The following is a 25,190-nucleotide window of genomic DNA, read 5'->3' on the forward strand; positions in this document are numbered from 1 at the left end:
ATTTGTGTGCTTTATCGTGTAACCGAAATTTAGCGATTTTCTTTTAGTAGTTCTCTAGATGACCTCACACTTTTAATTAGTTATGGTCAACTGCCATTTTTCGCAGCGTACAGATATTTTGTCTAAATAATTTTGGAATTGTTTTTGGTCTTATGATGACTTTACGACACAGTAAATGACAGCATCTTCTGCAACGTTTATGTAGATTAGGAACAGCAGAAGCCTATTACACTTCGTTGAGGAACGGCGCATCTCACAACTATTTCATTCAATGGGTTTCCGTCAATTTCTACGAACTGCCGCCTTGCTGATAGGAAATCACGAATACAGTAGCACAACTGAGACGATATTCCACAGGCATGCAACCTGTTTAGAAGCCTCTTGTGGGGAACGGTATGAAAATCTTTGTGGAAATCTAGAAATATGGAATCATTTTGAGATTCCCTGAGAATAAGGAGCTACTTGCGTTGCACAAGAACGATAGTTTCTGAATCCGTGCCGACACTGTGTGAGTAGATAGTTTTCCTCGACGTAATTGATAACATTCCTTCAATCACAGTTCATCTTCCAAAATGCTACTGAAAATCTTCATTACTGATATGGGTGTGGAATTCATCCGATTACTTCTGTTTCCTTTCTTGATTATTGGCATAATCTGTGCAACTTTCTCGTCTTTAGTTACTGATATTTTGTAAAGCGAGCGGCTGTATATGACAGCTAATTATGAAGCTTTATATCAGAATACTCTGAAAGGAATCTAACTGGTATACAACTTGGACGGTAAGACTAGTGTTTCTTAAGTGATCAGAGCTGCTTCGACACACTGAGGATACCTACTTCTAAGTTACTCATGTCGACAGCAGTTCTTGTTTTGAATTCTGGAATATTTACTTCGTTTTCTTTGGTGAAAGAATTTTGGAAAACTGTGTTTGGTAACTGCGCTTTATTGGCACTTTTATCGGTAACGTTCCCATCGCTAATACCATATCTCTGAAATGACACTGATAATGACGGAGGAAAAAATAATGTATAAACGTTACGCTGTAGTTCACAAACAACGTTTATTTTTCACTGTTTTGTCACCGCGTTTATACATCTAATTGAAGCGACAGCAAGTTGCGTTAGCTATTTTCATCCTCATTCACTGTGGGACGCTACGCTTCTCGAAACACGTCACAGAAATCCCATTCTGACCAGCGAAATCTCCGGCGGGTGAGTAGGATGTCCTGGAGGAGAGATACTATTAAGATATGAGGCTGAGGTTGGATAACGACTTCTGCAGCATATATACACAGCGGGGCCCTCTATTGGAACATTAGTTTCTCAGTCTTCAGACAGAACGAGTCATCATGAGGGCGTTTCTCGTAAGTAGCATGTCCCAGTTATCTGATTTAAGTGAAAAAGGTCGCTCTTCGAATTAAATATTCGTTTTAAGCGTTGTTACACGGCGTAACAACACGAAAATGTCACGTTGACGCTCGGGCAACTATAGTGACAGACGTTGCAAAAGAGGCGTTCTGCATCACGTTGTAGCTTACTGTTGCAATTCCAAGAGAGTAGACTCCTACAAGTATCGACCAGTATATTGCTTACTCCTTCGCATATCTCGCGGAGAGGCCTTGAAAGTAAAATTAGAGATATTCGAGCACACAGAGAGTTTAACCACCGATCGTTCTTCCCGTGAACATTCGCAACTGGAACAGGAAAGCAGGAGAGTGAGTGTGGCACACAAAGTAACCTCCGTCACGCACCGTAAGATGGCTTGCGGAGTATAAATGTAGATGCAGAAGTAAACGTGAAGTAGGTGTAGGCCGAGTTGTGCAGCAAAACTGATACCAGTTACCTACCCACAATGCCATGACAAAGATAACAATTCGTTAAATTATATCTTCTTATGAACTTCTATAAATCGAACGCGAATTTTGATTCGTATTTAACAAGACAGACTGTAGTGACATTTCTTTAAAGTCAGTACCGCCATTAGACTGTTGTTTATTTACAGTGTTACATTTACACGGCTTCAAAGTGACATTTTCAAGTGTTTTAAGGGTTATAAACTGCCTAAGATGGCATCTTAGGCAATTTATAATACTGTAATCTATAACACTGTATTTTAATACGATAGTATGCCATCTCAGGCAATTTATAACACTTAAAACATTAGAAAATGGCACTTTGAAGTCGTGTAAATGTAACACTGTAAATATACAACAGTCTAATGGCGGTACCTCAAAATGATTCAAATGGCTCTAAGCACTATGGGACTTAACTTCTGAGGTCATCAGTCCCCTAGACTTAGAACTACTTAAACCTAACTAACCTAAGGACATCACACACATCAATGCCCGAGGCAGGATTCGAACTTGCGACCGTTGCAGCCGCGTGGTTCCGGACTGAAGAGCCTAGAACCGCTCGACCACAGCGGCCGGCTAATGGCGGTACTGACTTTAAAGAAATATATTATGACTGCGGCCCCGCATTATGAAAAATTATGTAGTGACATTATTTTTGGTGGGGTTGTGGTCCTGCAGTTCCTCACCGATGTTCAATGTAATAGCGTGCTTCTTTCATTCTCATATCCATCGATCAAAAACTGGGTTGCCCTTTAACTGACTGAACAATAGCTAAACTACATGGGAATTATACGCGAAGCATAACCATCCAAAGGAAGGTTCTTGTAGTTTCATGTGATTAAGTGTATCAGTGTTGTTTACAGTTAATCTCTGTGGAACGAACCACAACTTTTCTTATAAGCTTAGCATACACAAAGTATTCACCTCGGCAGCTGTTTCTTGTTATCATGAAAAGAAGAAAGAGTAATCTTACTGATCGCGAAAACTTGAAGGAAAAAAATTTTAGCAGGCTTTGCAAGGAAGTAGCAGTGCATTACGCCACCTGTTACTACTAACTGTAGTAACATCAGGTTAATTTATTACAACCAACGAAAAATAATGAAGTCAGATTGGAATTTAAGATCTTGTCGACGATGAGGGTATTATTGACAGCGAAAGTTGGGTTATATGAAGGATGAGGAGGCAAACCTGTCGTATTCATTCTGAAGCCAGCTCCTGGCATGTTCTTTGGTGATGTGAGACGATCACGAAGAATTTAATTTGAGTGTCTGACAGGGATTTAAACCCCGTGCCACAACGCTCGCCAGATTGCAACCAACAGTGAGTGGTAGTATAATTAATTAGCAATTGTTAGTTTGATACAGTACATTCAAGTTCATTATATTCAGGGAGCATGGCTACCCAACTCTTATTTAATGGCTTTGTCAGTCGACTGATTAAGCATCAATGTTGTAACCCAGACGTTCGTGCGCGAGGCACCTTTAGTATTACGCGTGGATGGAGGGTATTCTGGTAAAATTTGACATCGCATAATGGTTTAGACTTCGCATTAAACTATATATCGCCGCCTTCACTACCTGTGCTGTGAAGTGTGACGACAACATGGTACTACCTACAATGACTAAGACGTGTAAAGAAAGCAGCCCTTGAAGCCTTTTTCAGCTCGATGACCGCTCTGTTTCGTTAAAAATTTATCCAACTAAAGCTGTCTATAATTTATGTTACATGAAAGTGGAATTTTTACACGTCCGTAGAGTTTCTCAACACGAAAAACCATTCCTACAAGTTAAAGGATCGATAAAAATTCTGCCGACCAGCCCGCAGATTTGGAATCTATTTGGTGGCTGGTAGATGTGAAACAAGTTTGTTATTCTTCACACTTTTACGGTCATCTTCGACATTTCATATACAGACAAAATATATTTATTCCTATAGCTTTCCTATTTGTTTTTGCGTCTGGGGTTGATCTGACGTTAACTGTCAGACAAAACAGGTTTAATAGCTTACACGTTAAGTATTTAGGCATAGTTATGCAATTAATAAAGGAAGCCAGCAGTAATTGCGTTAAAAGTTATTTCAAAGTCTCTAAGAAGTTGAATAACTACAACTAAACTCCTCCCGAACAGGCCAAGAAGGCTCAACAGTACTGACCGGCCGCCGTGTCATCCTCAGCCCATAGGCGTCATTGGATGCGGGTATGGAAGAGCATGTGGTCAGCACACCGCTCTCCCGGCCGTATGTCAGTTTCTGAGACAGGAGCCGCTACTTCTCAATCAAGTAGCTGCTCAGTTTGCCTCACAAGGGCTGAGTGAATCTCGCTTACCAACAGCGCTCGGCAGATCGGACGGTCATCCATTCAAGTGCTAGCCCATCCCGACAGCGCTTAACTTCGGTGATCTGACGGGAGCCGGTGTTACCACTGCGACAAGGCCTTTGGCAAGAAGTTGAATAGGAAACTTTTATTCAGAAACAGTAAGAACTAAAATAATGGCGAGGAAGTTGCAGAATTATTTTTTTTTTAAGGAAGCGGTGCCTTTAACAGAGCGGAGATTTTTGAGATAACGGCTTCAAAAATTGAAAGCTATGTTCGTGGCTGCTTGTAGCGGGGCCATGGCTTTTGAAGCTCTCTCTGGATGAACAACTGTTGCGTTTACTTCACTACAAAAAGCTCTTACATTAACGCCCTAAAATTGAGAACCACTATCACTTATACCCAAAACAGTGACTTGACTGTGTCGTGACATTCGAACTCACACTAATTTGATCACACGTCATTCTCCATTCCGAGATAGATATTTTGGGTTCAACAGTGTCCGAAAGCTCTGTCCCGATCTTAGATAATTTCATCAATCTGTCCTCTAAGTGCTGCCCACTGCTAATGGTAAATGCCAGACCATTTACGAGGGCGTCCTGAAAAGTAATGCCTACGAATTATTTGGTGAAAACTCTTAAAGATTTTCAAATAAAACAAACGTTATTAAGATTCCACATCTTTATTTTTCATGTCTACATATTTGCAGCTCTTTGTCGCTAAAGTACTCCGGATTTTAGCATGTACATAGCGATGTGTAACGTAATTACGGTAATTCGGCGCATGAGAAAAAAATGTGCTGTAATCGAGTTTCGAATTCGAAGAGTTCCTCCACATGAGGAGCACCCTCTTCTTCAGTTTGACACACGAGTGCTGCGACATCTGCAACAATTACCGCCTTGGGTTCATCGTCATCGATAATCCTCCATACAGTCCCGACTTCGCCCCATCTGTTCCCTAAACTTAAAGGACACGTTCGAGAACACCGCCAGGGTGCCTATGCTGAGAAATAAATATGTAGGTTGTTGTTCTGCGGGCACCCATATATATATATATATATATATATATATATATATATATATATATATATATATATATATATATAATTTTTTTTTTTTTCTAGACGATCGTTGGGCATTTGCAAGATGTGCCCGCAGAACAAGAACCTTTTCTTTTTAACTGATGATGTTAGTGGTTCTGTCTTTCTGTACATCTTCATCCATACCCTGCAAGAGACCTGACGGTGTGTGGCAGAGGGTACTTCTGGAACTATCAACTGATCCCTCTTTCCCTGTACCATTCGCGAATTGCGCTTGGGAAGAATGATTGTCGGTAAATCTCAGTATTGACTCTAATGTCTGGAATTTCCTCGTTGTGTTCATTTCGCACGACGTTGTGGGAGGAAGCAATATGTTTTCCGGCTCTTACCTGAACGTACTCTGCCGTAACTTCAACAGTAAACCTAACCGCGATGCACATCGCCTCTCTTGTAGCGTCTGCCACTGGAGCTTGCTGAGAACCTCGGTAAAACCAACGCACCGACTAAACGATCCCGTGACGAAGGGCCCCAATCTTTGTTGAATCTTGTCTCTCTCTTCTGTTAATCCAGTCTGATAAGCAACACTCAAGAATCGATGGAACAAGTGTTTTGAAAGCCACATCTTTCGAGGAAGAATAACATTACCTTAAGATTCGTCCTATTAGTCTGTCTGGCACCTGCTTCTCCTGTTGTTTGTTTTACCTAGTTATGCCACTTTAGATCGGTCCGGCAGCCAGCAGCAAGGATTCGATACGGTGACGTTGAACTGGAGGGGGACATGGGCACCAACATCTGCCTGCCAGCGGGTGCTCGGAGGAACCGCCTGGATCTTCGGCCTATTTGAAAAGATGGCAGCTCTGAGGCCGATGTTCAGGGATGGCATAGGCTAGAGGGCCGTTTCTTTTAAGTTAGGTTGCCCTGACTCCTGGGGCTACAAGAGTTCTGAAATAATACCGTCCTTCATTCTTGATTACCCCTCGGTGGTACTGGCGCACAAGTTTTAAGAATCTACCTTGTGTTATTCACATGTACTAAATTGTGAATAAAGACGGCTTTCGTAGTGAAATGCCTAGTCTCCAGGCGAATTACATCAGGAAACTCGAGGAATACCTACCAGGAGTAACTATGAGAAGCTTAAGGTACCAAATAGTTGCATAGCCCTTCTGGCAGATTGGCCAGATTAAGCTTGAAGTTGTGGTGGTGGTAAAAAGGGAGAGCAACGGGGAAGAGTAACTATGACTCTCTTAAGGTAGCCAAATGCCTCGTCACCGGGTGAAATACATCAGCAAACTGTAGGAGCACCTGGCAGGAGTAACTGTGACAGTTTTAAGGTGGATAAATAATGGGGTATCGCTTCTGCTGGAATAGCTAGAGTAAGCTTGAAAATGTGAATGTCGTCAAAAAGGGGGAGCAACGGACAGGAGTTACTATGATCTCTTAAGGTAGCCAAATGCCTCGTCACCGGGTGAAGTAAATCGGCAAACTGGAGGAGCACCTGGCAGGAGTAACTGTGACAGTTGTACGTTGGATAAATAATGGGGTATCGCTTCTGCTGCAGTAGTCACTGTAAGCTTGAAAATGTGAAGGTGGTCGAAAACGGGGAGCAACTGGCAGGAGTAGCTATGACTCTCTTAAGGTAGCCAAATACTTCGTTACCTGGCGAATTGTATCCTAGATATTTTATGGTAGTCATTATTCGCAGCAGTTTGTCGTTAATTGTGTAATTTTACAGTAGTGGATTTAGTGTAATTTTACAATAGTGGATTTCTTCTCCTATGTATAGACGTCATGTTACATTTATTTACGTTCAGGGTCAACTGCCAGTTCTCGCACCATTCATCAATCCTCTGTAGATCTTCCTCCAAATCGCCACGGTTCCCTGCGGCGTTCCTACCTTCATCTAGACAACCACATTATCTGCGAACAGCATTGTGGAATTTCAGACGTTATGCACAAAATCATTTATTTATAATATGCAGTAATGGTCCTATCACACTTCCTTGGGGAACTCCAGAAATTATCTTTACATCTGACGATTTTGTTCCGTTAAGAGCGCCGTGTTGAATTCTATGACTACGGAATTCATTTTGATTTCTCTAGAGGAGTATTTCATTGTCCAAAAACGTCATAATACCTGAGCATAAAACATGTTCCTAAGTTCTACAACAGAATGACATCAGCGACATAGCCCTTTACTCATGTAATTTGTCCCACGACCATTCTTGAAAACGGGAATGACCTGCACTTTTTCCAACCACTAGGTACCCTTCGTTGCTAGAGAGACCTACAATAAACTGCTGCTAGAGGGTGAGAAAGGTCTTTCGCATAATCTCTGTACAACCTTACAGGTATCTCATTTGCTCCAGATGCCTTTCCACTGCGATTGTAGTTGTTTTTCTGTTCCGCAATCTCTTGTCATTTCGGCGATCGTACGATGATTGAAGTTAGGGACCGTGTTACGATCTTCCCCAGTGAAACAATGTCGGAAGACCAAATTCTGGAATTGGGGCCACTGTCGTCTTCCATTTCGGCACCAGTATCGTCGCTATGTAACTCAATAGATAATTTACTGCACAATTCCTCATTTTATCTCAAACATATCTGTCCATTAATATATCTGTTGACTAAAATCGTCCTAAATATTTTGCTTTCTCTTTTGAATGAGTTATCGACCAGCTCCCTTCTATTAATAGTCAAAGTCCCTGAAGCTTATAATCCTTGTGGTTTAATAACTGTGCCGTAGTGTCTTAGTTTGACTTCAGTGCTGAGCGACTTCTTATTGTAGAAGTTTTTCGTCGAGTGATATACTGGGTTCAATTTACAGATCCTAAGATTGATCAGTTCCTTGTAAGCTATTTCTGTTGAATTGCCTCACCCAGGTATCTAAATTTCTTCACAAGATTAACCTCTCACTGGCTTCAAATCATTCATCCTGGTCCATCGCTGACGTTTACTATGTATTTTGTCCTCTCAAAGGAGACCTGTAATCTATTTTCTCAGCTTCCTCTGTATGTCGATCAATCTTTATGATTGCTCACTTAATACTATTGGCCAAAAGTGGATAAGTCACTTGATAACGTACACACATTGGGTTCTAGTTTGAACTGGTCTTCATTCCCCGCTCTTGGGTCAGAGACTTCCTATGTTTTCAAATATGGTTTTCCAAAACGATAGTTAAAGAGTGGCAAGAGTTCATTACCTTCTCTGACGCCAGGCCGGCCGCGGTGGTCTCGCGGTTCTAGGCGCGCAGTCAGGAACCGTGCGACTGCTACGGTCGCAGGTTCGAATCCTGCCTCGGGCATGGATGTGTGTGTTGTCCTTAGGTTAGTTAGGTTTAAGTAGTTCTAAGTTCTAGGGGACTGATGACCACAGCAGTTGAGTCCCATAGTGCTCAGAGCCATTTGATTTTCTGACGCCAGTTTTGATCTCTAAGAGGTCCGAGATTTGGCGAACGAAATTCACTTTTAGCTCTATGTTTATCAGAGTGTTTAATCAAATTTCTGTATTATCTCTGCGCTCGTGGACTGGGCGTTGTATTGTCCTCATCATCATTTCATCATCACCGACGTCTTCCCTTGTGGCATCACCTCAAAAAAGACTTGCAATCCGGCGGCCTAACTTCCCGGTTGGGGCCTCCAGGCCAACAATGCCACACGATCATTTCATTTCAGTTTTTCTGCTTTTTCATCTACTAATTCCTTCAGATTATTTAAGGACCAGCGGTCAACTGAGTCCGACAATAAGTACAACCTCATAGCCGTATCTACAAGTCTCTTTGTACCTTATAGTGTTTTTCAGGTTAAAAATCTGCTCTGAGCAAGAATATACTTTCCTGAAACCGGCCTGGCATTTCCCAGCCTGTTTGTCAAAGTGACCTCCATCTGCTATGGAACGGAGACTAACGAAACACGCCTATAATTTTGACGTCCTTCTTGTCTCGTTTTTGAAGAAGTCGGTGGATTAGTGCCGACTGGCAGCCAGATAGTACCCTACCAGCTCTCCATATCTCGCCAAAGAGTTCAGCTGATTTGTTGAGAGTATCTTCATTCGACAGTTTCAGGAGCTCCGCCACAAATGAGTCATCTCCAACTGCTTTATTATTCTTTATTGCTGATGGCACGGTATTAGTAGCAGAAAGTGAACGACCTGTAAATAAAATTCTAAAAGATCTGACTGAAGCTTTTCTGGAACGTGGAATGGGAACCAGTACAGAAAAAAAACCTAGGCAATCGGAATAGGAAGAAGAACGACAAATATTAAGATACTGCTACAGCGAACGAGGCATTCGATAGAAAGAGGAGTTTGTTATGTAGCAATCTCGATAAAGGTCTCAGAAAAAAAGCTTGGCAAGTGTTTTCTCTGGGGTGTGGGACCCTGTAGGACAGAAACATGGACACTGAGACGAAAGGGTGAAACAAGGTTAAAATATGTGGTTGAAACATCAAGTCTGAGATGTGAAGGAGAAAGGAGAAGATAAGCCGGTAAGCCAGGTTGAAACAGTGAATAACGAAAGGGTGTCGGAAAGGGTTACACTTGGAGATTGAGGGGAACGAGTAGATACAAGATGATAGACGACATGAAGGAAAACGTAAACTACGTGGATCTGTAGAGGATGGCAGAAGACAAGAGGGCATGGAGAGTTACCATGTGAAAACCTGCCTTTGGGCAGAACGTTGATGATGGTAGTGAGACGATCAAAGAACTGTTTAATTTCGGTCTTAGATGGTGGATGTGAGTTGGTCAGTACGTGGGTAGCATGGAGTTAGGTAATTTTCTCTTTTGGCCTATTACAGCTGAGTAACTTTTTAAATTACCGAGTCAAGATCCTACACTGCTCCTTGTAGTTCAGGCCCAGCTTTATATTATCATCTGTGAAGTACAAGTTCAAGGCTTGATTCCCTTACAGATTAGACTTGAAACTTTGATAGAAATCCCCGAAACCATTATTCCGAAAACATTGCCTTTAATAAGATAAAAATATTAGGATGTGTAAATCACACCGTACAATTTTGATAGCTTGGGATTTTGATTTCTCAGCGGTCTGTTGCAGGCCATTTCATGTTCCTGAATACACTGCTGGAATATATTTATTTTCGTTACTAATCCATTTACAACAATGGTAAAGGCAATAGGGGTTTCGAATTGATTGACTTTCGAAAGTCGGCCACTCAACAATGGCGCAGTTTTGATCAAAATCCATCTTCGGCATCTATTTAACAATATTGTAATACTGAAACAGCAGATAAAAAAAATCAAGCGATAAACAAGTATAGCGTGACATTTTACTACAATAATGTCTCTGGATATGAACACACAATTTTATCTGTATTTGGTGCCTAAGAACGTTTTATAGCACACATAGACCTCCAAGGATGCCAGAAATTGATTAAAAATTCAATGTAACCTACAAAAGTCGAAAATAATTAAGTTTTCAAGTATTTTCCTAAAATTTTCGTTCAGGCTTCTTCTTGCACAGCAAGTTCCGAAACAGCACTGACCATTAATCAGAGAATGTTTAAAACATTTCGATATTCTTTACAACTTTGCTCAAGCGTGTGAAAGTGTTATTATTACCTCCGTTTGCAACCAAATGTGACAGGTAAATGGAGGTGTGGTATATGATTGCAGTTGTTGGTAGTCGTGGTGGGCGCCATCGTTGCGGACGAAGCAGTGAACGTGGCGAAGCCCGTCGTGTTGGAGGAGAAAGCTCAGGAGGTCAAAGCGGAAGGGAAGACGATTGAAGCCAAGGCAGAGGGGAAGGAGGTGGACCTCGGCTCCAGGACGGCGGTCGGCGACATCGGTGAAAGAAGCGCCGTCCCGGCAGCGCCCATCTACCCGTGAGTACCGCTCGAGGAGGAGGAGGATACTGGTGTTTAACGTCCCGTCGACAACGAGGTCATTAGAGACGGAGCACAAGCTCGAATTAGGGAAGGATGGGGAAGGAAGTCGGCCGTGCCCTTTCAAAGGAACCATCCGGCATTTGCCTGGAGTGATCTAGGGAAATCACGGAAAACCTAAATCAGGATGGCCGGACGAGTACCGCTCGACACTCGTGTGGTGGCACTCAAGTCACAGGCTACAAACCCTCAGTGACCTCGTCACAATCGCTTTGGACCGAAAGTCTTTCAAGAGATCTGCTGCCATATACAACACTATTCGTAACTACCTTTTGTCTCGATTGCCAAAAATCTTTATTAAGCAGTCGTCAGGCATTAATTGTTTCGAAGTAGCCCCATCTTCAGATATGTGGCAACACTTGCTGTTGTTTGATGCTGGAGCTAACCTGACGCTCGTAATGTATGGTGAATCGTTAAAAAGGTAATATGGTGATCAAAACAAAAAGAAGTTATCGATAGTGTTACAGAATTCAGCATTTGTAGGTACACCTTTCAACAAGTGTAACATATTTCACACATTTAAATCTTGGAACAGTGAACCATTGCCATTATTAACATAATTTTCGCCCTTTCTCGAACAGCTGGTACATGGAACGTGAAAGACGTGACTTTACGGCTATTACGACCACCATACGATCCCTGACGCTTCCACGAGGAATCTTTTACGAGGGAGAAATTACAGAAACAAGAATATGAAATCTCTTTTTTTTTTACCAAGAATGATTAGTTTCTCCCATCCTACAAAAATATTCCCTTTCACCAAGCATGGAAGAAACCAACACAATATTATCTAACTATTGTTTAGTTGCAATCAGTCGTTCTTTATAAACGGTTCGTCGTCAGGTACAATGAATGATAATTTTCTTTTTCCATTAGTTCAGTTTCTACCACATAAACTTCCAGCTTTTTCATATGGGAGAAATATCAATGATAAAATTTGTTAATAAGCTTTCGTTGTAAGAAATCTCCCTCAAAATGTCAGTATTGCCTGTCTGCAATTTTTTCATTATACCTAATTATTGCTTTCTGTTCTTTATAACAATTACTTCCTCCTCTAAAATTAATATCATCGTAAGATAAAATTTTCGGTGTCACATGGAGGCTGTAGAGAAATAACAACAGATGGCTATTCATTTTATATTTCCATAACATAGCTTATATCCACAGCTGCGAATATTAGTATCTGTTTTGAGCGATCCACGTAAACAGTGCAGCTGTAATCTAGAACACGCAGCGGATTATCTGGCTTAGTATTTTTTTGACACATTGAGTTACGTAATTGTAATGCTTGCACTGAGTACATCTCCTCATACTTCAAGTTGCTTTCGCTGTATATAGCAGGAAATGAAAGTAATTTCTTGCTATAGCAGTGGTAATGTACTTAATACTCTTGGTACTGACAGCATCAGTGAGTCTGGAGATGTTTGTCAAAATGGCTTAAAATTTAGTGCAAACACCCAGCAGTACATATGCGAGAGACGAAACACTGACCAATTATAGAAATTGTTCCTTGTGGATGTGTGATAACCTTAGAAAGAGCGCGTGTGTCCGCAGAAATTTATCTAAAACCAGGCAAAATTCTAAAACTGCCATTTTTGATATGATTGAATTTGAATGTGAAAACGTGTTATGCCGCAAGTATTAATTTAGATAGGACTTATGCAAAACTAACTTACTTGAAATGACAGGATCATCCAATTTGTACTTTTAAAATAGATCACTTTGATACCAGAGCGATATGCATATCTCAATAGTGTATGGAATCTTTTAATATTTAATAATCTGAAATGATACCATCATATGATTACATTCAGGGTAACTAACGACCTATGAAATACAGATAGATAATATTCGCGAAAAAGCTATTATATTCCAACGGTGTTTGGTTGACACTGAAATTATAAAATCTATAATATAAAAGATCGGAATGGTTGAGAAAATCCTGTTGCATATCGGCAAAAAGTGCCACATTAATGTTCTACGAAGCGAAGAAACGAGGAATAAACTTCAAAAAATACTTTTTATATTTGTTTGCTTGCAAAACTTCACATCTGATCACGTTAATGGATTTACTGTAAACTTCAGCGTTTCTGTTTTGAATGTTGACTGCCACGATTAAAATTGAAAAAAAAAGTGTTTCTAAAGTTACTTTTTTTTTATTGGTTGGAAGTAGTGGAACCCAGGAGCAGCATTCGACTGGATGAATGTGTGAAGTCTCCCAAAACTACCCTCAAATTGGGTGGAGCAACTTTTAACAGTTCAGGCCTGAAACAATTGTTTCAGTTTCTCACATTATTGTGCATTCATGCTAACTGGACAGCGGTATTTGTTGCTCTACCGCTGCATTTGGCGCTGCATAGCATTCCATAGAGTTTAAAACGGTACCAGTCCCTAGAGAGAACATGTAATTTCCCGTGAAAAGACTGACAACCAAAAAAATCTAAGATCTACATACAGAGACTGCTAAAATCACGGTATTTCCCATGGTGCTCAGCACTGTTAAATCAGCACTTCATTAGAGTGGGTGATAACCACTGCTATAAATGTGTGAGAATACCATAATAAATAAAAATCCTGTACCCAGGTACCAGGAGGGGATTGTAGGGACGTATGTACGAAAATGGAACAGTTGAGATTAGAGCTGAAGAATTAAGGGCCACACGAAAGGTGTTATTTTGCTGGAATGGGGAGCGAAATAATAATTCCTGAGTCATGACTAGTAGAGTGAAGAAAGGAACATATTTTACCTGAGTCGTTGCGTGATCATCAAGATACTGTGAAGAAAATTGTTAACAACTGCAACGTAATAAAAACAGAGTATAATGTTGGAGAAATGGATGGATAAAAGAATGTAAAAGTAGCAGTAGCTCAGTACATCTGTTAATAAGCGGGATAACCACTGTATTGTCTGTATTGACGGAATATTCGAGATATGTCGTTGTTTTACATAGAAGACGAAGACAGAAACATTACAAGGACGGTGATAAACTTAAAAAAAGTTTACTTCCAGCGGTAAATAAAAATAAAGACAAACATCTAGAAAGTAGCGGAAGCTGCTGTGGTATTAAATGTAGAAGGTTTGAACGTACTGAAGATAAAAAATAAAATGTAACAATAGTGTACCTTTACTGGTAGTGTGAAAATGTTTCGATAATGCGCTATTGGGAAATGAAGCTGTGTACAGAGGTGATCATGGAATATTATAAACTATGGGAGCGTCCTGACTCGATATGTTATACAGGTTAGAAAACACAAAGGTCGGCAGTTGCCAATCCGAAACATTCGCAGACATTTACAAGCTGTGACGGATTGGACGGCAATGCTGGTTTAGTGAAGGTGTAATTGGTTTAATTAAGAGATCAAGACATTTGACAAGTTCCAGAAAACTGGTAATGTTGAGTTAGAAATTTAATTTGATGGTGGCTTTATGGTGATGAATACTGAACTGAGAAATCTGTGTTATAGTGATACCTAATATTCATTCGAGGTAATTCACTAAGTTGGTGAAAGGAATTGGATCGTCAGAATTAGACGTGTGAGGGAGATGGGAAGGGTAAAGGTAATCATATACTCAGATAATGTGGATACAGATAGCCTCCCATTCGTTTTTGAACTAATTTACTATCTATGAAGAGTAAGTGACGTAGCCTGGGGATATGGGTATGCAGGAAGAAGACATAGGAAATCTGGAAGGAAGGCTAGGTAGCTATATGTATGGTGTCACTAATATACCGATTGAGGTATTTTTTACTTATATGGATGTGTTTCTTAAGGGCTCCATAGATTCGAAAATATTAGACATTTAGCTCGGTGAAAGTTTGGTAGGAGAGATGTAATATAATGTTTTATGTCATGGTACATGTGCAGCAGTTACGGGGGAAGAGTGAAACAACTGGCTGCAGTGAATTGGGGGTTGAGCATTGTCAGGCAGTACTGGTTCATCAACAGTGTGATAAAAATGTATTGGAGATAGTTTCACATACGTCACTAAATGTTTCTTAGGGGGACTGGTCGGCACCACCTTGTAGATCTTCGTATCAAACTGCACAGTCAACTAACGAAGTCTGAGAGGCTTTCTGTGATAGACATGGTGAGTTTACACTTATTTAGCTTCAGTTTCTTTTAGGTGGTCTGATTTCTAAGAGCATATAGATGATGCTGGATGTGCATTGTGTGGTGCAGGATGCAAATAGGTTTACACTAGGAAGATGAAAGTGCAGACTCACTTTGCCCCAAACTGAAATGGATCTCACACTAAAACTGTTTGTTACTTCCAGATATCCATACTCGACGTACTACTGGCCGTATGTGGCTATCGCGGCGCCTTCGCAACTGGCGCGCTCGGACGGTAAAGGCGTCGTCCCAGCAGTGCCCTACTACTACCCGTATGCCTACACGTATCCCTACTACACGTACCCGTACGCACCTGTAGTGGCGGCGGCACCGGCACCTGCACCAGCACCAGCACCACCTGTTGGAGCCTCCGTGTACTACGGCAACTGGCAGTAGTCGAAGCGCTGCCCGCAGTCTTTGACCTCGTCAAGGCACTCGCCATTCCTGTATGGGTCTTGCAGATCGAACTGTGTGGTACTGATTAACTTATATTTACATGTCTACCTCATGTTACCTACATCTGCTGTAACATTTCTTCTTTCATGCACAGTATTTATACCATCAAAAACATTAATACTCGTGTGCAAGAAGTGAAATTATAAAACGATAAATAAATGTTCAAAGAGTATTTTTCTCAATTTAGCAGTACTTTTTTATTCAGCTCCATTCCTATCAGCAAACTGATCCTATCGAAATGAATAAGACAAATAACTTACTTCCATGCCTGAAACTGACGCACATTATCGGTTGTGTTCCTCTCAAGACAGTGCATACTTTGCAAATGAACTGATTCTTTCTTTTTTGCTTTCAGTTACCGTTTAACAGATGCAGCATCCATATTCCAAAGAATTTTCTAATTCTGTTGAGAGGGGTCGCATAGTGGTTAGGGAACTGGACCCACATTCAGAGTGATTGGGTACTCGTCCCTGCCCATGCAGATTATGTTTTCCATGCTTTCCTTACATGGCTTAAGGAGAATGACAAGAAAGCTCCGTTGAGAATATTTTACCTACTTGCTTACAAATCTGTATCTTGTATGATTTTGCCTTTGACACCAAGGGCTTCCTCTTCATAGGGTTTAAAAAATGGTTCAAATGGCTCTGAGCACTATGAGACTTAGCTGCTGTGGTCATCAGTCCCCTAGAACTTAGAACTACTTAAACCTAACTAACCTAAGGACATCACACACATCCATGCCCGAGGCAGGATTCGAACCTGCGACCGTAGCGGTCGCGCGGTTCCAGACTGTAGCGCCTAGAACTGCTCGGTCACTCCGGCCGGCTCTTTGTAAGGAGTAACTGTGGTAGGACCAATGTTGTTTTCAACAGTGGTCATATATATATATATATTTCCGATGATGCAATGGTGCTCTGTAATCTGTCGAAACTAAGTGACTGTAGCACGATACAAGATAATTTAGACAAAATTTCTATTTAGTGTGATGGATTTCACCTAGCTCTAAATGTAGAAAAATGTAAGTTAATGTGGATCAGAAGAGAAAAAAATCCATAATGATCGGTTACAGGATTAGTATAGTCCTGTTTGACACAGTCACGTCGTTTGAACATCTGTTTGAAACGTTGTAAAGTGATATGAAATGGAACAAGGATGTGAAGATTATGGAAGGAAAGGAGAATGGTCGACTTCGATTTATTGGGAGAATTTTGGAAAAGTGTGGTTCATCTGTAAAGGAGACCGCATATAGTACGGAAGTGCGAGCTCTTCTTGAGCACTGCTCAAGTGTTTGGGATCCGTATCAGGTCGGACTAAAGGAAGACATTGCAGCAATTCAGAGACTGCTCTGTTAGATTTGTTACCGGCAGGTTCGAACAACAGGCAAGTGTTACGGAAATGCTTCGGGAACTCCAAGGAGAATCACTGGAGAGAAGGCGACATTCTTTTCGAGGAACATTATTGAGAAAATTTAGAGAAACGGCATTTGGAGCTGACTGCAGAACGATTCTACCGCTGTGAAGATACATTTTGGGTAAGAGCCACGAACATGATATACGAGAAATTAGTGCTCATACGGAGGCATATAGACAGTCATTATTCCCTCGCTCTGCTTGTGAGTGGAACAGGAAAGGAAATGAGAAGTAGTGCTACAGGGTACGCTCCGCCACGCACCGTAGTGTAAGTTGCTGAGGGTGTATAGAGATGTAGATGTAGAACACAGTTTAGTGAAAAAATCTCATTAACCGGAAATAACAAGGGCTCCACAGTTCCATTGCATTAAATACAAAATGACTGTATGGTGAAACAAATACAAAAAAAGATTGACAGAACTGTGTGATTACCAATTTAACGTTGCTTCCTGTAGTTTTACTACATTTATAACTGTAACAGCGTCACTGACGGAATCAAGAAAAGTGACATTTTAATTCTTAATTTCATTCTCTCTTCCTGATTTATTTATTAGCGATCAGTTGCCTAAGAAGGAAACCATTATCATTCTTTGTACAGAGACAAGATACATTATGTTCTGTTACTTTGATGTACATACACCAGATTCAAACAGTTTGCAGAGAAAAGTACTGCCAACTGTACTATTCACACCAGGCTAGACATCAAAGTATCATGTATGTTCGATGAAATAATTTATAAAACCGCAGGCTAGATCGATTGGCATGGTTGGCAAGGGGTAGAATATTCTTTTAACGTCCCTCAACAGAGATATTATTCGACGCAGAACCTGCAATATTATCTTTGATACGCTCTGAATATTAATTAGTGATCGATAACCTTTCTTTTTGTGTTAATCCAAATTAAGTTACATATGTTGGTGTTAAAATTTAAAAAAATTGCTCAGCGACATGTCGCCAGCACACAGTAGGAAAATGTATGTCTGAAAACAGTCTGAGAAATTGGTGCTGAGTAACAAGCACTGTACAAGGGGACGCTGGAGTACAGCTCATCAACTAACAACACATGGTCAGTTTTACAAGACAGTTGCTACTCTATAGACTGCACATGCCTCTGTCTTTGCAGTGTTGTGCTTTAAAAAGAACATCGAAGTCACGTAAGGTGGAGTAAGACCGAGCAGCAACTATCGTAATTTCTACGAGATTATCAACGTTTGTGGAAGAATTTCAACTGCAGACAATTCCTCAAAACTATGTTTGAAACTGATTTATTGTCACTGTCAGAAATAACATCTACTTATTTCTCATTATGGCCGGTTTTTACACAAAGACGCTTACGTTTAATGATTTGTGGTAAATGTAGTACAGATACTGAAAGAATAAGAAGACAAGAAGCAGAATACAGTATATTACAAAACGTTGAGTATTCAGAAATATCTTCTATAAGTAAGATAATATTAACATATTATCGCCTCAGAAAGTTAGTCATTCATCGAATTTTGAAACTGAGCACCTACTTCAGTCTTACCTTTCAACTCATGTAATATATGACAATTTCTTTTATCAGAATGAAGTAAACTACAGCTAAATACAGTCTCAGATGATATGACACCGCAGGTTTAAGCTGTTGAAACCTTTGCACAACAATTTATTTTACAGTAATACGGGTAAAAGTGCAGATAAACCAATACCCCAGTCTTTATCCTACTGGCACATATTGCGGCTTTCTCTGAAATTATAACTTTTCTTTCTTTCCAACAGGTGACACAGCATATGGATATAGTTTCATACCGACATAAAACACGTGGGTCTAAATCTTCCTTCGTATTTAATCAGCAAAAAATCATTAGCAGAATTTATAATTATGTACAAAGAACTTTAGAACTTCGTAGTATGGACAGAAAAAATGAATGACGATCTATTAATACCTTACACGTACATTTATGGGACAGATACACAAACTATTTTATAAATAAAGACGCGTCACTGCTACACAAATAGTTTCTCGTAAATAAATCGCCCAGATCTGCTCAGCAGTGGTGTCCTTCCTTACTTTCATGCTATAATTCTATTACTTGATCTTGAGAAACGTCTCATCAAAATTTTGGTATTTCTAAATCATTTTTGTCTGTGGAACGACTCATTATTCTCTTCCATAATTTTTACAGGCAGTCAAATGCTGCATAACACACCACTAAAACAATAAGACCACATCAAAGAAACATTAACGTTCGTTGGGTAAGCCGCGTGCAACTGATATCTATCTGTCAGCTTATCGAGATGTTCATGTCATATGACATGTGCTCCCTTTCTCATTTGTAGCCAAAACTAGCTACCAAATAATAGACATACACTGTGCAGTCACATTAACGTGGCCACCTGTTAAAAACCTGAATAACCACCTTTTGCTGCGAAGAGGAAGAGAGTCAGTGATGTTCTGGACGGTACCGACAGGAATGCGGAGCCATACCTACTCCAACACGTTGGCAATCTGCGTTATGTTTATCCATTGAGGATCTATGGCGTGTAGAGCCCGATCGAGCTGGTCCCCGGATGCCCCATTGGGTTTAAATCCGGTGAGTACGGTAAACTCATCTTGGTGCTCTCCAGCCCACACACGTAAGCAGCGAGCTGTGTAACACATTGCATTGTCCTTCTGGTAGATGGCATCGTCCCGAGGAAAAAACACACGGCATGTAGAGGTGGACAAGGCCCCAAGGAAAGATGCATAATTGCGTCTATCCACTGTGTCTTGCAGATTGACGAGATCAGCCAGAGATTGCCACGGAAACATTCCCGAGACCATAACACCCCTTCCTCCGGCCTGAAGCATTCCGACGATTGACGCAGGGTGTTCGTTTTCAGACGTTTCAAGCTGTACACGCGAACGGCCATCTGTCTGATGGAGCATAAAACGTGTTTCATCTGAAAAGACCACCTGTTGCCTCTCAGTGGACGACAGCTGCGGTACTGGCGTGCAAATTGCAACCTTCGTAGCCGAAGAACAGCAGTCAGCATGGGTACATGAACCAAGCGGGAGCTGCAGAGGCCCAGAAGCAGCAACGTTCGCTGTAAAGTCATCGAGGAGACACTGATGGTTGCTCCTTGGTTCGTTTGGGCGATTGGTGGTTGCTCCTTGGTTCGTCTTGGCGGTTAGTTGGTCAACAGTTGCACGTACGAGGGTTGATCAGCAAGGACTGAAACAGGTTTTTCCGATGCAGCTTCCGTGGTAGTTTCCTACCAAGGGACGTGTGCGGAACTTTCACACTTTTATAATTTTAAATAATGACTTGGAATAAATGTAGTTGTTGGGATAAAGGTAGTGGTGGTAAGAGAAAGCCTCTTTAAAAATGATCCGCACGACATGATCATGAATTTATACCACAACTTTGTCGACAGGAGAATCAGTGGGGACATTACGTAAGCTGTGCGGTTGTGGGTAATGCTTCTTATGGCCGTAGCTTCCAATAATGCACATGCACCCTGTGTAGGTCTATCACCACTTAAACTGCCTACCTCGGGAAGAGCTTGGAGAACGGCGGACTGTTCATTATTTTCTGGATACATACAGTGTGCTTACGACTAGTCGCCCAATAGCGTGGCGGTGCGGTGCGTGCAATCATCGATTGTCAGCTGCTTGTCGTTGTTCTCAATAAAGAATTATGGAAAATATCTGTGTAGAACAGCGCCCGAGCGTGCTTGCTGCTGATTTGTTAATATACCAGGTGATCAAAAATCAGCATAAATTTGAAAACTGAATAAATCACGGAATAATGTAGATAGAGAGGTACAAATTGACACACATGCTTCGAATGACATGGGGTTCTATCAGAACAAAAAAATACAAAAGTTCACAAAATGTCCGACAGATGGCGCTTCATCTGATCAGAATAGCAATAATTAGTATAACAAAGTAAGACAAAGCAAAGATGATGTTCTTTACAGGAAATGCTCAATTAATGTTGTGAACAGCACTGTAAAGCATGTCCGGAGTTAAGGTGAGACAATGGCGTCGGTTGTTGTCTTTCAGCATCCCTGGAGATGTCGGTCGATCACGATAGACTTGCGACTTCAGGTAACCCCAAAGCCAATAATCGCACGGACTGAGGTCTGGGGACCTGGGAGGTCAAGCATGACGAAAGTGGCGGCTGAGCACACGATCATCACCAAACGACGCGCACAAGAGATCTTTCATGCGTTTAGCAATTTTTTTTGGTTCTAATAAAACCCCATGTAATTCTAAACATGTGTGTCAATTTTTACCTCTCTATCTACATTATTCCGTGGTTTATTAAGTTTTCAAATTTATACCGACTTTTTGATCACCCGGTAAAACAAACGAAATAGCTACATGCCTGTCCCCATTTGGTGGATTTTAACTAAGACTTATTAAAATCTATTTATTTCTCATCAATCGAATTTCTCCAGGCACACAAAAATGTGTATAACGCTGCCGCTCCCCTTCCCCCAAGACGCCACGGAGTGCTCTCAAAAATAATGTCCAGGTTTACTCCGGACTGTTGTATAACCCTCCCACTCGCCCTTTCCCCAAGAGGTCACCAGGCGCCCACAAAACTAGGGCAAATTCGAGAAAACTCACATGTAGTCAGCCCTAGCCCTGTGAGGTTCTAAAAGGTAACCAGCTCATAGAGCCCAACTACCGATGGCAGCGTCTACGTTCGCCAAATCCAACGATCCATAGTGGAACTACACAGAACCAACTGTTCTGCAAGTTCTGTGCAGTGCATTAAGTGTATGAGAATTGGCTGCAGCCAGGTAGGATTGAGGGAAGCTGAGGGAGCGAGCCTGGCCCCAACATGGGATGGGAGATGGGGGAGGGGGGGGGGGGGAGGAGAGACAGGACCCACTTGCCTCCAGTAGACAAGCCACATCCCCCTGTGCTTTGTCCTTCTACGAAAGCATAAGTCACACATGGAGGAACTATGTGCTGTACAAGTACATCCAGTGGTATATTATTGTACAATCTGCAAAATGTATTGCGAATATAGTTAGTGGTAAAGAAGTCTACATTAAAACGTCATGCGTGATGTGGCAATTTCTCACATAGATCAGTGTTTATGACGTCATATCTTCTGATATATTTTTCTTGGAACATTCAGCGGTTGATGTGGATACACTGTCCATCAAAAGTGTTGCGAATAGAGCAGATAGCAACGAAGTGGTAAATTTAAACGTCTTGCACGATGTGGCATTTTTTCACACGTTTCAGCGTTTATGAATTCATATCGCCTGAACTAAGAGTCGTAAAATTATGTAATTTTTCTGGTACATTCAGCGGTATATGTGGATACTGTCTACAAAATGTGTCACGAATACAGTTAGTAGTAAAGGTGTAATCAATTAAAACGCCGTACTTCATGGGGCAGTTTTACTTGCATGAACAGTGAAAATGTAGCAAGTGTTGCAATTTTTCCCTTCCATAATTTTGCGGGGGTTGTCAACGGGAAAAAGTATCATAAAAATTTGAAATTGTGCATTAAGTTTTCCCACATTCTCAAATATTGAATGACTAAAGTAAGGGTATTCTCACAGCGTGGCCTACATTGCTTTTTCACCCCCATCCCTTAGATAGGTGGGTGGTTCTTATCACCACAGTGATTCTCTCTAGACAGTAAATGACGTGTGTAACAAGTTTGGTTGAAATCGGTCCAGTAATTTAGGAGGTGTGGAACATATATACATTTTTATAATTTGTATGGATTAGCCTTTTCCCCACAGCTTCACCCACTTATGCATCCAACACATATATTGAACACAGTTCCTGCTTCTCCTCTCTGTGTCCACTTCTTTCTTCACTTGTCCAACCACACCATCCTTCCACCTCTGTCTATCTTCTCCTCCCCACATTTTCTGCCACTTCGAAATTCTCCCTCCCCTCTCTTAGTCAATTTCCTCTGCCCATCTCACTGACCTTATCTTTCTCCCCCCCCCCCCCTCCTTCAGACTATACACTCCTCCCTCTCTCTCTTTTCCGTTTCCACCTGCCCACTACCCTTCTACACCTTCCATCTCCCACATGCATCTCCCATCCTCCCCTCTCTCTATCAATTTCCTCCTCTCCCCCTCGCTCTTGTCCATTCCCTCCTCCACCCATCTGAACATGTCCTCAGCCAAGCTCATCGGCACATGTAGCCCCTGCAGTACAGTTCAGTAAAGCAGGCCAGTACTACTCCCACAACACACTTATCATTCAGGGCAGGCTACACATTGAGCTTGAAAATTATTTATTTGTCTCTGACATGCAGGCTGCTATGTAGCACAGGCCTACACTACTCTAACATAACACACCCATCATGTAGAGTAGACCAGATGCTGGGAACCAGAAAACTATTTCCTGCCCCTGACATGTAGACTCTCCTGCAAAGCAAGTTGGCTTTACTGACCAATACTTTTTCCACACAAACTGCTGTAGTGCAGGGTAGCCTATACAACAGAGGCTAACTCCTATTGGAGCCAACGAGGTTACAGCTCACACACTGCTGGTACTCAGAAGGGCTGCCTTTTCTGTGCCACATTTGGCTGAAATCGATCCAGTGGTTTGGAAGGATATCCTGAACATACACATGTTCACACATTCATTCTATTACAGATACAATGATTCCTTGTATTCTCTTTTATCTTCCGGTAGTCTGAAGATGACCACTGGCCAATCGAAACCAACAACGGCAATGTGGAATGGCCACATCACCGTATCAAAAATGTAAAACACAAAGAAACCTTTAATTTTAGATCGTAGGTTTCAAATATTGTTTTTGCTGAATAATTCGTTTCTTCTTGTGCCGTAGTTTGGAAACGTTGTGAGCAGGAAAAAATATTTACGTCTTGTTTTGTAATGTAAATGATTTTGTAATTCAAACGATTCTTCAACAAAATGCACGACGAAGTTTAAGAGGTAGACTGCCGTGAGGCTACCAGCGGTTACAGCGGATACTCACGCCTGTTCATATCATCTGCAAGGCCGGGACACGCCGGGCTGAGCCGTGACACGTCGGGATATCAAGTACATTGTTTTGAGTAGCGGTGTTCACAACCGCCGGCGGGCCACAACAGGATGGCGGAAGCCTGCCTGCGCCGACGACATTTGGAATGCTGAGCGAGCTGGTGCTATGCCCCAACTTTTGCAGTCAACGTATCAGACGACTCCCATCTGCTTTTGTCAGAAGTGTTACTGCACAAGTCTTTTTTATTTTTTTTAAAAAAAAAGAAGTAGCCCCACTTTTTACCATCAGTGGGGGTACATTACAAGTATTGTAATGATACATGTAAAGGTACTTAATCCATTTATGTTTACTTAGTCCATCTACTTTCATACATGTGTGACAATAGGAATTTTCAGAGCCATATATTCTTACATCCTTTTATTATTCTTCAAATTCAAATGGTGATATCGAAAGGGAAACACTTGAGAGAAAGTTACAGAGAAGAACTTAAGGAACTCGGCAAAATGATTTCAAGTGACCAAGGGAAAACTGTGGTGTCACCGCCAGACACCACACTTGCTAGGTGGTAGCTTAAATCGGCCGCGGCCCATTTAGTACACGTCGGACCCGCGTGTCGCCACTGTGTGATCGCAGACCGAGCGCCACCACAAGGCAGGTCTCGAGATACGGACGAGCACTCGCCCCAGTTGTACGACGACATTGCTAGCGACTATACGGACGAAGCCTTTGCTCTCATTTGCCGAGAGACAGTTAGAATAGCCTTCAGCTAAGTCCATGGCTACGACCTAGCAAGGCGCCATTAGCCTTACATAGTTTGAGAGTTATCGTATGAAATGTCTCATCAAGAACGTTGTAAACCAACAAAGAATTAAAGTTAAGTATTCGAGGAGCTGCATACTTTTCTTATTAGAATCAATACTTATCCTGCTCCAGAATTCACGCCAGTCGGCGTGTGGGTACGCGTGCCTTTCTTTCGGCTACCCGTCACTGTGGACTGGCTGCCTTAGCAGTCCACATCAAAAACTCCATCGAAATGCAGTTCTACTTGGCCTTGGTTCCACACATTCATTTCTTAAATGACACTTTAATTCCAAGAGTTGTGCTGAGTTCCTTGTTACTGTAAACCACCAATCCAGATGGCAATATCTCAAGA

At 41.5% G+C, this 25,190-nt stretch overlaps 1 protein-coding gene across 1 annotated transcript in view; it reads left to right on the plus strand.

The window, feature by feature from the left end:
* Positions 1–1,349: 1,349 nt before the first annotated feature.
* LOC124799123 overlaps positions 1,350–25,190 on the plus strand; it is a 96,409-nt gene continuing 72,568 nt past the window's right edge. Inside the window, exons 1-3 of the mRNA XM_047262660.1 lie at positions 1,350–1,364; positions 10,832–11,040; positions 15,378–15,497. Coding sequence (XP_047118616.1) covers positions 1,350–1,364; positions 10,832–11,040; positions 15,378–15,497 — 344 coding nt within the window. The remainder of the gene's footprint in view (positions 1,365–10,831; positions 11,041–15,377; positions 15,498–25,190) is intronic.

The sequence above is a fragment of the Schistocerca piceifrons genome, chromosome 5, assembly GCF_021461385.2.
Source record: "Schistocerca piceifrons isolate TAMUIC-IGC-003096 chromosome 5, iqSchPice1.1, whole genome shotgun sequence".
NCBI classification, from domain to species: domain Eukaryota; kingdom Metazoa; phylum Arthropoda; class Insecta; order Orthoptera; family Acrididae; genus Schistocerca; species Schistocerca piceifrons.